Genomic DNA, 16520 nt, shown 5'->3' on the forward strand with positions numbered 1-16520 from the left:
ACAGAGGAAACCATCAACAAAATGAAAAGGCAACCTATGGAATGGGAGAAAATATTTGCAAATCAGATATCAGATAAAGGGTTAATAACAAAAATATATAAAGAACTCATATAATTCAATAGACAAAAAACCAAAACCCACAAACAATTTGATTTAAAAATGGGGGAAAATGTACAGAGGATCTGAATAGACATTTTTCTAAAGAAGACATAGAGAGGGCCAACAGGTGCATGAGAAGACACTCGCTGTCACTCATCATCAGGGAAATACAAATCAAAACCACAAAGAGATATCATCTCACACCTGTCAGAATGCCTAGTATTAAAAAGACAAGAAATAACAAGGGCTGACATGGAAAATGTGGAGAAGGGGGAACCCTGGTGCACTGTTAGCAGGAATGTGAAGTGGTGCAGCCACTATGGGAAACAGTATGGAGGATCCTCAGGAAGTAAAAAATAGAACTATCATATGGTCTAGTATTTCCATTTCTGGATATTTAGCCAAAGAAAACAAAAAGATTAACTTGAAAAGATACACCTCTATGTTCACTATAGCATTATTTACAACAGCCAATATATGGTAATAACCTAAACAGCCATCAAAGTATAACTGAAATGGATTATTAGTCAGCCATTAAAAAAAGACTGAAATCTTGTCATTTCTGATATCATGGATATACCCGGAAGGCATATTGCTCAGTGAAATAAGTCACAAAGAGAAAGATAAGTATCATTTGATATCATTTTTATGTGGAATCATTTAAAAAAAAACACAAAAAAACAAGCCCATAGATATAGAGTATAGACTGGCAGTTGCTGGAGGCAGAGGGTGAATGGTAGGCAAAAGGAAGAAACTACCAGTTATAAAATAGATAAGTCATGGGGATGTAAAATAAAACATGATGACTATAGTTAATAATTCTGCAAAACTGCAAATATTGCATATTGGAAAGATGCTAAGGAAGTATATCTTAAAAGTTCTCATTATAAGAAAAAAAATTTCATAAATATATAGGGATGTTGACTGGACTTACTGTGTGGTGATTATTTTGCAATGTATATAAAGACTGAATTATTATGGTGAACACCTGAAGCTAATATAATTTTATACTCCAACTGTACTCTAATACCAAAAAATTCAGGCAATTAGTAGAACACTTAAATCAAAATAGCTGAATTCAAATTAAGCCCTAAAAAATATATTTAGTTTCCTTATTCTGTTATAGTATTCTATGAAATAAATTAATTCAATCTCAACTACTTGATCATTATTTTTGTTACTTATTACAAACTATAAAGTTTATGTACAGGATTGCATATTGATGTGAGCGCCCTCTATTATAGATCTACACCTATCTATAAATTAATGAAAAGACTACTGCCCCGATCAGGTACAATAATTTCTTTCCATTTTATAAAAAAGAACTTCTAACCTCACTCAACAACTAATCACATTTCAAACAATGGATCTGAAAAAATGTTTTAGAGGCACATTTTTTAAAACAAATACACTATTAAACCTTGCTTTTTATGGAGACAGTGAATTTTTTTTTTATTTGCTTTTTTATGGTTATTTGGTTTACTTCCTTCTTCTGGGCGAGTTTAGTATGCCAATCTCATTATTCAGATAGTCAAAAACCCATGGACTTAAATTTCCTGAAATCTTAACCTGGTCTTTCTTATCAGTGGAAGACATCATAACTAGCACCATGAAACAACTGTACTAAATTTTAACACTGTTCATTAACAGTTCCATTTTCCTGAGTTTGCGTTTGTTCTTTGGCATTGGCTTAGGATATAATCCATTCTTCAGAAGGTGTTCCTTGCTGAGGCGAATTTGAGCACCGTGCTGAAGCTGGAAAGAGCATAAAGCTTGAAGAGGACGAAGCAAAGTCTGTGAAGATAAAAAAAAAAGATACTAAAATAGTGTCTGTAACAAATCACAATATTGTATCTAGCCTTTTCTTCATAAACAGGGATTATTATGTTTGTTTTTACTATCACTGGCTTTTGACTACAAAAAGTAATAGACACTCTACTAAATATGTGATGATTTCCAAATATAAATTTCTTTTAATTCATACCTTACATAGCGCTAAGGAATTCTGGTAAAAAGACACAAGCATAGGGGCACTTGGGTGGCTAAGTGGGTTAAGCCTCTGCCTTCAGCTCAGGTTATGATCTCAGGGTCCTGGGATTGAGTCCCACATCAGGCTCTCTGCTCAGCGGGGAGCCTGCTTCCTCCCCTCCCCTGCCTGTCTCTCTGCCTACTTGTGATCTCGCTCTGCCAAATAAATAAATAAAATCTTATATAAAAAAAAAAAACCATAGAGATGATAAAGTCCAAATTCAGTTTTATACATTAACATATTCAAATACCTCGAAAAACTGTTGCATTATAATAATTTAATGTGTAACAGTAAAAGAGACCTTTAGATACAAATTAATTGTTTCTTTAAGATTTTATTTATTTACTTGAGAGAAAGAGAGAGGTGAGCATGAGAGGGGTAAGAACAGAGAGAGGGGAAGAGAAGCAGACTCCCCGCTGAGCAGGGAGCCAGATCTGGGGCTTTATCCCATGACCCTGAGATCATGACCTGAGCCAAAATCAACCGACTGAGCCACCCAGGCGCCCCTTAATTCCCTTAATTCAGCTTCAATCACAGACTAATGCATGTTTCCTGCTGCCTGAGAACAATCAGATGACAGCAGCAATGGGTAAGAGGTTTACTAATTCTCTCACATTGGTCCGGGGACCACAGCAAGTTCAATACTCTGGTATTTGGTACATTTGAAAATAATTCTAACTATAAACATACCTGTCTAAATCCAAATACCGACAGGGCCAGTCATATAACATAAACATGTACAGGGGTTGGGGGGGGACCCATATGATAACAAAGAATGATGGTGGTTAAAACACAACTAGAGTATATGCCCAACCTCAAATTTTTCAAGTTCAAAAATTAAAAAAAAAAGAAAAAAGAAAAAGAATCCCACTCTGTCACATGTTTAAAACATATTTTGAGTCAGATTCTTTCCTTGGGCCTGAGATCCCTGATCTAAATCTCCCAAGTAACAATAGCAAACTTGAGTAAGCAAACTCTTTTTTAGAAATAAAAGGAACAAAGAAAAAAAACGGACAGATTTATCTACTAAAATGTCACAACATCTATGTAAAAATGTATCATCCTTCATCCACAGAGAGTGGCAGCAAAGAGCTTAACATCAGCTCTCTACTTCAATACTGAACTCAGACACTGCGACAAGTCACCAGCATTTCCCTCTCCATATTTATTTTTTTCTTATTAAAAAAAATCCAAAATGTTATTCCAGGTAGCAATGTACCCAGCTGGTAATGCTAACTGGCTACCGACACAGTCCGTGTAATGATATTGGGGGGGGGGGGGCCTGCGTGGGGCTTCCAGAGACACTCTTTAAAACGGGACAGACTCAACAGGCAGAGGCTCCTGCACTTTCCTCTTGCCTGGAAAGGGACTGTGGGGGTGGGATAACTATCATGTGACTCCTAGGCAATAAACACAAAGATTAGAGTCAAATACATCCATTCGATGATGGACAGAGAGACAGAAGTGATGCCCAGCCCTGGGCTGCTCACCTCAGCATCCCTTACACCCAGGAGAAAAAGAAGCCCGTACATACGTGGTCCAAGCACTGTAGGAGCCACTCTGTCAGAGGGAGCCACTCTGTCAGAGGCAACCCCATGTAATCCCTGACGTACACCAATGGGAAAGAAACAGACTTCCTGGAGAAACTCTGCACGCCGTTAGTGTAGAAAGCCCCTTATATATGCTATCATGATTTCCTTTAAGTTGTTCAAATAAGAGACGGAATGTGGAAATGACTATATATTTCTTTACAGAGTCAGCACAGACTGACTGGATCCTGAAACACCATCCCCAGAAAACAAACCGAAGACTATACACAGACTGAGACAACTGAAGGTTCTGTTGCTATTTATGACATTTATCAGATTCTTGATGGACAGAATCCTAATATTCCTATTGGTAAGGGCCCCCAATGTTTACCTCCTGAAAAGAAGATTCTACCTGTTTCCTGAGGTAACTAAGAGAAGGAGTTGTGGAGACAGATCTAGATTAGATCCCCACCCCATCTGTGTGGTACTCAGTAGGGCTGTTCACAAATACACCAGTCCTCCATCCTTGAAATTAGGTGCGGCCATATCACTTGCTTTGGTTAATGAAATGTGAGCATAAATACTGGTGTTACCTCTGGAAAGAAGCTTTAAAAGAATGTATGATTCACCAGCTCCCTTTACGCCTTCCTTGATGAGAGGAGAACGACATATCTAAATGGTGCCTCCACCAGCCCTAGGCCCCTAAGGGACTGTAGCAAGCACAAGCCTCCAGTGATCCCACAGCAAAGACAGTGTGACACACGCGTAGACCTCTGTGGTGTGATGCCGTTCTGATTTTGCAGTCGCATCTAGCCTTTCCTGACTGGTGTAATCATCACTAGCTATGTGTCCCCAGGTAAGTCATATAACTTCTCCTTGCCATTTTCTCCATCCGTAAAAGGAGGGAAATAATGTCAACCTTACAGGGTCTTTATTAGGTTACGCTAAGGGGATGCATCTAATGTGTTTATCACACCACGTGGCAGTAAGTGACAAGGCTTCTGTATAAACAAGCATTATACCCCAGGCAATGTGAAGCTACAGGAGAAACAGACTGATTCAGAGGAACAATGAAAATCCAAAATCCTCCACTTTCAAAATAAGTTCATTTCTAAAAGTTTATTTGGGGGGGGGGCAGGAATCAGTGTTTTATAAAACCTTTTGTCAGCTGGTATAAAGTGACAGTTCTCAAGGGGCCATGACTGACCAGCTACTGCTGTCGAGCAGGGCTAAGGCACTTAGGCCGTGCACGAAGCTTTACCCCATCTAGCTATACAGGCTCATGAGGTAAAACTTCAGAAGTAGAAAACATTTTACTATAAAAAAGATCCCTAAGCTCAAGACCTCCACGGTATGAAAAGCCCTGGTAAATATTACAGTAGCTGAGAGAAAACCACCAATTTTCAGCTCAAACTTTTTGTTAATTTATTGGCAAGAATCGGGGACAAGGAAGAACAAGGGGATTAATTCTTCTTGAGTTCCTTGTGTCACGCAATTAACATACATTATTCCACTCAATTCTCACAACAGTACTAAGAGGTAACTATTTTGGGTACATTACAGGGAAGTAAACAAGCGCAAGGGGATTATGTGAATTGCTCATGGGCAAAAAGTGATGATGGTAAGTGATGGAGGTTTCATTCAAGCCTGCTTCAAAGCTCACCCTGAGCCACTGTGAGTGTTTGAAAAGCTGCTCAGGAATAAAGGGCAAGGATGAGCCAGCAGACTAAGAATGTTCTTCTATGCGAAGTTCTTCATTTTGAGGAGCCCTACCTACCCACACAGAATAAAGCCAGCTGAAAAATTACTACTCTGCCCCATTGTCTTAACATTTCATTAGGGGGCTCCTAATAAAAGGTTACTGGGGAAACAAACGTATGTCATGGCTTTCCCCCTCAGGAAAGAGAGAAAGCACCTATATTCAGAACAGATAGTAACTGCATTTCTCAGAAGAATGAACTAATGTATTTTTTTAAAAACTGTAGCTAGATTTGAACAGGCTAGACTTGGGATTCCCCCACTGAGAAAGCTAATTTTTTGCCAGCTGTAATAATAAGCAACTTGGGATGTTCCATTATGCATTTCTTCTGCTCATGCTCTAGCCAAGAATCTTATCAGCACCTCCCAACTCACGCATCTGATTGTCAAACACCATTTTTCCTCTCCTGGCTACTGAAGTATGACTACTCCTGACGATCAAAGCACACAGAAAGAGAACTATAGGACCTCACTATTACTTTGGGATTTCGCGTGCCATTTGACCCACAGACAACAATAACAAAAGCTGAAGATAGGAGGGATCTTGTCGCCATTCTGTATCCTGAATTTTGCCTGTTGTTGGATATTATACTCAGAGCATAAGACAAGCTTCCTGCTGGAATGGTACATTAACTAATACCAGAATCATGTATCTTATGAAGCTGGGAAGGAAGGAGCAGTAGCAGCACTAGCAGTAGTAGTACAAAAACGATCAAAACCCCTAGCCCCATCGCATAACAACGACATTATTAAATCACCACCAATAACAATAAAGCTTCTGTTCAGAACTGAAGTAAAAGATCCAATTCCAATGTAGAAATAAGAGATGTAGGCCCATGGACAATTCTTTTCAGAACCCCAAAGAAGGAGAGGAAATAAAGTTCCAAATCCACAGCCAAAGAATATTACATTTTTCCCTCAAGATTGGAGCTTTTAATGGGTCCCTGGTCTGATGTCAGCTGGTTGCAGAGTTTTAAATCAACAAAAAGGAAAATACAGAGACTGTACAGAAAGCAAGTTTAAATAACAGCGTTCAGTTTCATCTTTCTTTTAAGATGCCTAAAAAGAATATATTATTTTTGCACAAGAACATATAAACGAAACAGAAAAACAAGTATAGGGGTATATAAAGAGCTTTGTTGATAGCTAGATACATGGGAACAGGTGATAAGGTTAGAGCAGAGGGAGAAAAGTCAAAAAACACTCTGGTCATTTGGGACAAGATGTACAGTCCCTCAAGAAATTTTTTTCTTCTTCAAAGAAGAGAGAACAGAGAAAGAGAAATTGCCTAGACCCAAAACAAATTCTACTTACAAAGATACACACACAAAAAAGCCTACTCATGAAAGCCTACTTCTTTCATAAGAAGAAAAGCCTCCAACTCTGACATTTCCCATGGCTTAGGGTAGGGGAGAGGGAAAAGGCAAGTCAAGGCTTGCTTCACATTCTTTAACTCTCCTTGCTCTGGACATCTTTGGTTCTTTCTCTTGGTAACCAATCCAGTTACTCTGACCTGAGCTTTTGTCCATTACTGAAATTTCCTTCACGGCTAAGGCACACTCTTGTAATAGTACCCAGAGCGTATAATGAGAGAGAGAGAGAGAAGACAAGGATGAGTACTGTGTGTATGTGTGTGTGTGTGTGTGTGTGTGTGTGTATGTGAAAGAGAAGTTATAAAACTTCATCTAGTTATGCTGATTATCCCCTGACTTTTCTTCTTGAGTTTTATTTATCAAAAATCTTCAGTGATTAAAAAACTCTAACAATTTAAGTCTTATTTTGCTGTTCTTTTTTCTTTTGCCTCAAGTGCAAAACATGTTCCAAAAGACTGAGATGTTTGTGAGCTCAATGAACATCATTCTTTACTGATGATTATTAATTACATACAAAATCATCAGGCTTTCATGGAAATTAAATAAAATGATGATTGTAGGTTATAGCCTTTTCATATTCTGCAGGCATTTTTTTCTCAAAAAATTATTTTTTCTACACCCTAAGCAAGTAGTGACTAAGATAAACAAAAAGTTGGTACAACTTCTCAAATAAAAGCACCAATGCAAAAAAAGGGGGGGATTGCTCTAAAATACTCTTTTAATTAGAAAGAAAAAAGCTGTGTACAAGAAACAGAAAATGCTAAAAGAGAAATATAAAAAATAAAAGAAAAATCTAACCAAAAACCCCTGTATTTAGTGCTGTGCTACTTAAAAGCAATTTAGCTTATTACAAATGCTGTTTGCACAGCTTAGAATGAATATTTAAATAATGCAATCTGGATGCTAAACTAACACAGAAAAACACCAGAGGGGGAAAGAAGGTTATAAATGCACACAAATTTCTATCACCAGAAACATTCAATTTGACACCTGAGCTGCAAATTTAACAAGTTATGCATTTCTAAATTTTCTAGATAAAATCTAACCAAAACTGCTTCCTTTCATAAACTATATAACCTTCCAAAGACATACCTCTTGTATGTAATTATTTTTCTCCAAAATGGAAAGAGCAGCAGCTGCACATTCCAGTGTAGAAAGGCACCTATTAGTTGGTTGTGTCCGAATTACATACTGACTAGAAATGCTAGTTTTTAACTGCACCTGAAATGAAAACAGAATAACAGGATGTAATTTTTGTTTTAAATTGAAAATTATAAAGTCTGTGTTTTAAATACTAATTTCCTTCCAAAATTGCCAGCTTAGAAGTGTTAAATGTATTGGGGCACAGTCAATGGCTCAGTCAGGTAAACGTCCAACTCTTGATTTCAGCTCAGGTCCTGCTCTCAGGATCACGAGATCAAGCCCCAGGTCCGGCTCCATGCTCAGCAGGGTGTCTGCTGGAGATTCTCTCTCTCCCTCTCCTTTTGCCCCTCCCTCCCACCCCACTCACACTTTCTCTCTCTCTCTCCCTGAAATAAATAAATAAATCTGTAAAAAAAAAAAAAGAAAGAAAGAAAGAAATATTAAATGTATCAATATCTTCCATACATAATATCCTTTGAATATTATTACTCTTAAATAGCAAAAGAGGATAGTTATACATATATATGACATTGAAAATATATGAGAATACATGCAAATTCCTACACATCAAAAGTAAAAAGACTAATAATCCTTTCCCAATGGGCACAAGCATGAAAAAACATCTCACAAAAGAAAATATAAGAAAGGCAAATAGGTACATGTAAAAGTGCTTAACATGACTGAATGCAAATTGAAATCACAATGAGATAACATTTCACACTCCATACAGAACAGTTAAAATCAAAAAGACTACCACCACCAAATGGAGAGAATATGAAGCAAAGGAAACTCATACATTGCAGCGGAAGCGAAAATAATTTAATCACTTTGGAGAACTGACAGTTGGGGTTTTTTATTTTATTTTATGATTTAGGCTTCCATTATTTCTTAATATAAATTGACAGGCGTATGTCTGTGCGCAGGCAAGTAAGCATACACACACACACACACACACACACACACACACACACATATTAGCTGAGTGAGACCTAAAAACTGACAGAGTCAGACATGAGAAAGGCAACAGAAAATCAAATGTCAACATTCTGGCCTTTTGATTCCTATTTTAATTAAATGAAACTCAAGTAATCTTACACTCATAAAACCATATTCCTAGCCCACACTCTACAGAATCACATTTCAAGATGTGTTGGTAGATGAGTATCTCAGTTTTTACTCATAAAATATGTAAGCATGTGGAATGAAGTAGTGGTGTCTAAGTGTTAACACACAGCAACTTAATAAAATCAGGTGTTCTCTCTCATTTTCTAACATCTCTGAAGTTCCATGAGTCTCTCATTTCTTTAAAGCATTAAAATTCTCTCATCCATGGAACCTTGTCCCTCAGTCCTCTTCTTCCTTTTCTTTTCTTTTCTTTTTTTTTAAAGATTTTATTTATTTATTTGTCAGAGAGAGAGAACACAAATGGGGGAGCTGCAGGGAGTGGGAGAAGCAGACTCTCTGCTGAGCAGGGAGCCCAATGCAGGACTCGACCCCAGAACCCAGGGATCATGACCCGAGCCGAGGGCAGACACTTCACCAACTAAACCCAGCTGTCTCTCTTCCTTTGTTTCCTATGCATCCCCGCCCCCATAATGAGAAACATGGTTCTTCTACTCTGAATGCATTTTATTCAAATAATTCTCTACAACTTGTATCCCTTCTATCCTAAGAAAGAGGAAGGAGGCAGGGCAAAAGGGAGAAGAAGGGGGAGAGAGGAAGGGAGAAAAGCAAAGTGGGCATCATGAAAGATTTACTGTAGAATGTATTTCATTTTGGGATAAATCCTTTAAAGCACATTTAATAATGTTTTAGAAATAATCATATTAAAATGACTCTACATTTCTATCAATGTAAAAGATGGAAAATAGATGCAGAGAGGGAAACAGATGGAGGAAATGTGTAATGATAAAAAGAAAGCCTATGATTACATAACTGTAAGCATAATTCATGATGCTGATTAACTGTAATTACTAACAGCTTTGCGATGTCATCAGGTCAACCAGAAAACAGAGTACAGCCAGCTACTGCTTTCAGCACTCAAGTCTATCCCTGGAGAAATTGGTAATAAATATCTGGTTACAACTAAAACTTTGGGAAACATGCAAAATTCAGAGTGAATTTTGTTTATTGGAAAATATCTGATTTCTGGTTTTTTTTTTTTTAAAGATTTATTTGAGAGAGAGAAAGCAGGTGGGAGGGGCAGAGGGAGAGAGAATCTTAAGCTGACTCCACACTGATCGCAGAGCCCGATGGAGGCCCAATCTCACAACACTGAGTTCCCAACATGAGCTGAAAACAAGAGTCTGAGGCTTAACCAACCATGCCACCCAGGCACCCTTGGAACAGATTTGATTTTTAAAAAAGAAGTTGGTAAAAAAATAAAATAAAATAATATTTAAAAAATAAAAAAGAAGTTTGTTATTTCAGTAAGGAATTTTACTTTCTGCTGATTAAAATCTCAGAATTTGGAATTGACCAATGTTAGAAGACTTCAGAATGTCCTTCATAATCATCTCTCCAGGATTTATCCAGTAACCAGATCTACTAAAAGCATAAATAACTAAGATCTGTCATATTATCAACATGCATATTATTAAAAGCATGTGAATGAAATCTTCTCAAAGGTTCTATTAAGCTTGTGTGCTGTATCACCTTCGTCAGTCTTGATTCAGTGAGTAAATGGGCAGGAACTAAAAGAAATCCTGTTGATCCATCTTCCTGAGAAGTCACAGGCATCATAATAAATAACTTGTCAGAAAGTGCCTTGTCTTAAAAGTTCAAGAAAACCCAAGGCAAAAATAACCATTTTAAGAACAGAAAAAATTAATATGTTACTAAAGTATGAGGCTCTATTGAAAAACCAGGATTATTACAAACCTGACAAAAGCTAATCAATTAATCTCATTCAAATCATTTCGATGCTCAGTTCCTCCTCACCTATAAAAATCACATAGATGGACCTGATGTTGTTGAAACCTATCTTTAAGCAATCAATCCTAAAATTATATATAATATATAGTATTAACTATAATTATATATCAGAACATAATTAATGTATCATATAATTGTTATAATATTGATATATAATTATTATATAGGAATGCAATTTCCAAAGAATGCTTCAGTAATTTTGATATTTTTAGAAGCCGGATCTCTTTGGATTTAAGTTGTTTGACTGCTCTTGACATAACTTCTCCTACAGGAAAAGAAAAATCAATGGTTGGCTTAGAATCCTACTGGTAAAGATTGTGAGCCTATAATACAACTCCCATTTTAGAAACAGCCAGCTCTTCCAGATCTTATTTCTAGAGTTAGCATTAGATCTTTTCCATTGATTCTCTGAACTGGCTAAAATTTGAAATCCTGGAAACTCTTTAGTTACAAGGCCTTTCTTTCTTCTTTTCCATTAAACCTTAAATGTATATTTAACATACAAGAATACTAGGTAACAGTCTAATGACGACAACCACTGTTAGATCCCTCTAAAAAGGGTGTTTTCAAATGTCTCCTTCCTAGCATATCTTTAGCTGTTTGTGTCAGAAGGGACATGTCATTAAAAACCTGGGTGACGTGGCATATACAGGGGGTTTAGCAATAGCTTTTAGGCCACAAAATAAGTAAATATCCAAGGAAAGAACATGCCATGGCTTCTCTGCATAATACAACATAAGCATTTTTAAAATAATTTTCTATAACATAAATTGGTTAGTTCTTTTGCCAAACAAAATAAATTAAGACCTCAAAATTAAAATTTTACTTTTCAATTAAACAATTTTTTTTTATTTTTAGATTTTATTTATTTGACAGAGAGAAACACAAAGAGAGAGGGAACACAAGCAGGGCAAGTGGGAGAGGGAGAAACAGGCTTCCTGCTATGCAGGGAGCCCAATGTGGGGCTCAATCCCAGGACCCTGGGATCATGACCCGAGCCAAAGGCAGCCACTCAATGACTGAGCCATCCAGGCACCCCCAAAATTAAAATTTTAATTCGTACCTCCAGGCCCCACAAATGTTATATTTTTATAATTTGTTGGTGACTACTTGTTATCTGTACTCGGGCATTTTAAGCCTAGTTTCATTACTATATAAAACTACTGTGTTTCTCAATTATTAAGAATCACAAGACTTTCTAATCACTTGATCAGTCTCCTTGTTACAGGTTTCTAGGAAAACCAATCTACTTTACAGTTGTTTCCTGAAACAACTCTAGTCTAGAAGAGGCCGAAAAAAGCTCCCTTTCAGTAGCATCCTGAAGTCTTCACCACTGGAAGACACACAAAAAACCCCTCCTTTCTTCAGCAGCCTTTCTTCTATGACCGTCCACAAGCAAGATTCATCATCCGAGCCTGCAGTGCAAGAGAACCTCTGAAAGAGAGGCACTGAATCTTTTCTCCTCGCCTCAATCTTTCAATCCCCTTCATTCCTTTCATTCCCTCAGCTTAACTCAACAGTGTGATTTAATAGTGGTAAGAGTCTAACTTTGGCATCAGACAGTTGCCAGTTCTAACACAGACTTAGCCACTTATGTTCAAACTTTCATGCACTCACTGGACAGTAAGTGCCCTTCTAGATAATACGCACGTATTGTCACTTTCCATACTCAAAGAAAGCCTATGAAGTCAGTCCTGTTATGATCTCCATTGTACTGAGCACAAAACGAAAGCACAGAGGGTGCAGTAACTAACTCAAGGTTCTAAAATCAGGCATGGTGGAGCAGACACATGAACGCATAAAGTCCTATTCAAGAGTGGAACTCCATCACCAAGCTAATAATTAAAGGTTAAGGCAAACCTCAACACATGAAACAAATAAAAACAAAGCTATTTCCTGTGGAAAGCAAGACTGAGGCAGCCCTCAAGAATTTTAGGGTTCTTCTGATCATGGTTTGAAAATACTCATATAAAAGGAAGGGTCTTCTCCTATACAAGCATGAAAGTTACTCATAAATATCAGCATCCATGCCTTACTCCAACCCCGCCACACTCTGAAGCCTGCAAAATTCTTTACTTTTTTTAAAATTTAAATTCAATTAGCTAACATATAGTACATCATTAGTTTCAGATGTAGTGTTCAATAATTCATCAGCTGCATAAAATACCCAGTGCTCATCGAATTCCAGGACTAATGCTGAAACTCAGAAAATTTGATGAAAATAAAACTGAAATGGGCATTAGCTACAGATGAAATGGTAGTATTAGTGCTATTTCCTAAACACATGATTGTTCAAGTTATTTTTTTTCTCAGTTGGCCTGAGAAACATCATTGCACAACAGAAATTCTATGGGAAAACCCATTTCCAAAACTACAAACAAAACTAAACAACACTTGTATATAGATGTGGCTTAAATTTTAGCACTTTGTTATACATCAAAATGAGAAATAAAGTTCTGTGTTGATTCTTCAAAATGCAAAAACTGTAAGGTTAAAAAATGCAAATACACAATTCATAAGCCTAAAAATTAAGTACTTAGAAACTTCAATTTTAAGCAACTCTAAATAATGATATAAAATTAAAATTCTCTAGAGTGAAATATTTAGCCAAATATCTTGATGACTGGTTTATCTTGTTAATAAAAATATTTAATCTACCACAATCTTTCACAAAACTCCCAGTTTAGTCATATCTGAAGTCACTGGAAACCGTGTGCATGTAAGTATATCCGGAAGCAAAGTACAAACACAAAGATTCATGGAACCATAGAGTTGGAAGCAATCTTTAGGTCTCCTTGTTCTTAGGCATGATTATTCTTTTAAAATTTCTGAATTCACAGAATTATCCTAAAGTTTAAAACAATACCGAAATATAATAATCTCTCATAATTAAGTAAAACAAAATTTTATTTGAAATTTTAAGCATCTTCTTTAAAAAAAAATTAGTGGGGGCATGAAAACAAAAAAATTCCTTAAGATTATTGGTGATGGGGACACCTGGGTGACTCAGTTGGTTAAGCGTCTGCCTTCAGCTCAGGTCATGATCCCAGGGTCCTGGGATGCAGCCAAGCATCAGGCTCCTTGCTCAGCAGGGAGCCTGCTTCTCCCTCAGCCTGCCACTCCTCTGGCTTGTGCTCTCTCTGACAAATAAATTGAAAAAAAATCTTTGAAAAAAAAAGATAATTGGAGATGATTTTAGAGTGATTTCAGTAAATTAACAGAATTTTATGCTATGCAACAATGCCAAGAAAGAATGTTACCATAGATTACAAGTCTTTGCATTATTTTCTGCTGTCCTGATGCCTATTTTTTCCAACTACAGTTACTAAAGACAAGTCTCTGCTGAACACATGCTATAGAAACTAACTTTTATGATATCCACTGAAACTCGAAATGACCAACTTAAATACACTTACAGATATGCATTCTTCATATCAGGTTTCTATCAGTTTATATCCTTTATCAAGAAACTTAAATTGGAAACCTACTCAGGATATGAGAAACTGACAAACTAGTCTTACCTAAACAATAATCAATTTTAGAATGCCTTGCTAGTCAAACATTTTTCACCAAAGATAAACTTCATTTAACAATTAGCAGTTCTATCCCTTTCAAAAGCCGTCATGGCTTCGTAAATGGCTATAGAAAAATGAGTCATAGGGGCGCCTGGGTGGCTCAGTGGGTTAGGCCTCTGCCTTCGGCTCAGGTCATGATCCCAGAGTTCTGGGATCGAGCGCTGCATCGGGCTCTCTGCTCAGAAGGGAGCCTGCTTCCCTTCCTCTCTCTCTGCCTGCCTCTCTGCTTACTTGTGATCTCTCTCTGTCAAATAAATAAATAAAATCTTTAAAAAAAAAAGAAAGAAAAAGAAAAAAGAAAAATAAGTCATAAATTAGCTGAGGTGTGAAATAAAGCATATATTAGACTATTACTTCATAAGTTGCTTTGTCACACAAGACTTACATTTTAAAATTTAGTGAGCGAAATGGTGCATTTTATTGATTAAAAACATTTGTTTCGTCTGTAACTTCGAATTAAAATAGTGTGTATGAATTACGGGGTGGAAGGCACAACTAAAAGCATGAGATGGGGATTTAGACACACCTAAATTTAAATCTACATAATAGCTGTATGACCTCCGACAAGTTTTTCCAACTCTCAGAGCCTAGAACTTTAACAACTTCAGGGGATGCCTGTGCTTTAAGGAGCTAGTCTCTACGAAGTGTTTAGCAACGTGCGCCCTACAGTAAGCAGTCCCTACAGGCCAAGAGGGTGAGGAGGGTGGTTTTACTGATGTGGTGGTGAGTCACAATGCCTTCTCCATAATTGAATGAACAGGCCTGAAGCTCTCCGATTTACCGCAATACAGCCAGATGAACAGCCTGGCCAAGGGTGTAGAATGAGTTATGAGTTAGGACAGAGCTGGAAGTCAACTTCTACAGGATGGAAGATGAAAAGCTAGGGAGTAGATAGAGAAAAAGTAGTCTTAGAGACAGGAGAAAGAAGAAGAAGAAAAGAGAGTATTCACTGAATGCTGGAAAAGAACAAGTCACTTTGCCACGTAAATAAAATATTCCTAGTAAGAATCCTATTAAAAAAAAAAAAACAACTTGGTTTTTACTCTTTCAACTTTGAAGTATGTGATCTGAGCATCATTAAAAGTGTCATCATCAGCAAAATAATTAGATCTTGTACCCATATCCTTAGATATTTCCTTAACATTCCCACACAATACTATATAAATAAAAGACAGACCAATAATTTATAAAGATGTTTGAAAATCATTTCTAAAAGAAAAAATGTTCATTTCTTGCATGAACTTGCAAGATTATTTTATCTGCCTAATGCTTTCTGCTATTTTCTCATCTTCCTATACCTCTTCATGTGTGTGACTTATGTGTAATGTTTAATTGACCTTATTACAGTGCAGACAGACATAAAAAAAGAGTTGGTTGGGCGCCTGGGTGGCTCAGTGGGTTAAAGCCTCTGCCTTCGGCTCAGGTCATGATCCCAGGGTCCTGGGATCAAGCCCCGCATCAGGCTCTCCGCTCAGCAGGGAGCCTGCTTCCTCCTCTCTCTCTGCCTGCCTCTCTGCGTACTTGTGATCTCTGTCTGTCAAATAAATAAATAAAATCTTTTAAAAAAAGAAAAAAAGAGTTGTTTAACAACAGGTTGCTATGTTCCTGTGAACAATACAGAGTACAGGATACCTAAATAGCAAGAAATGACGAGTTGCAGAGTATCAGAGCTTCTAAGACCTGGGTATATTTTTAACTAATTATTTAACTTTTGTGTACCACTGGACCAAATATGTAGAATTTTAAATATCTATAGAACACTGTCTCAATTACAGTCTATATTTTATGGAGTAACATGGCAAAAACCTAACTAAAAGGAGACATACACAGCGTTCACAGGATGGAAAACTAAATACTGGAGAGATGTTAATTCTCAAAATCTGACTTGCGAGTGAATGGAATCTCAGTAGAAATCTGAAGAGGTTTTTCGTAAAGTGTGATTTCGTAAAACTGATTCTGAAATTATATGTTAATGCAAGGGGGGAAAGAACCAAGATAGGCTGGAAGAACACAGTGAGGAACTTGCTCTATCAGTAAGACCGAGTGTAAAGCAACATTAATTAACAGGGTGGAGGGGGCA

The 16520-nt window shown here is 37.0% G+C and overlaps 1 protein-coding gene across 3 annotated transcripts in view; it reads right to left on the reverse strand.

The window, feature by feature from the left end:
* Nucleotides 1-734: 734 nt before the first annotated feature.
* DTWD2 (DTW domain containing 2) overlaps nucleotides 735-16520 on the reverse strand; it is a 196649-nt gene continuing 180863 nt past the window's right edge. For all 3 annotated transcript variants that reach the window (XM_080804993.1, XM_080804994.1, XM_080804992.1), the window contains 2 exons: nucleotides 7881-8009; nucleotides 735-1893 (listed from right to left, as the gene is read on the reverse strand). In XM_080804993.1, coding sequence (XP_080661119.1) covers nucleotides 1723-1893; nucleotides 7881-8009 — 300 coding nt within the window. In that variant the 3' untranslated portion in view covers nucleotides 735-1722. The remainder of the gene's footprint in view (nucleotides 1894-7880; nucleotides 8010-16520) is intronic.

Source organism: Martes martes, assembly GCF_963455335.1.
Source record: "Martes martes genome assembly, chromosome: 5".
Classification (NCBI taxonomy): Eukaryota; Metazoa; Chordata; class Mammalia; order Carnivora; family Mustelidae; genus Martes; species Martes martes.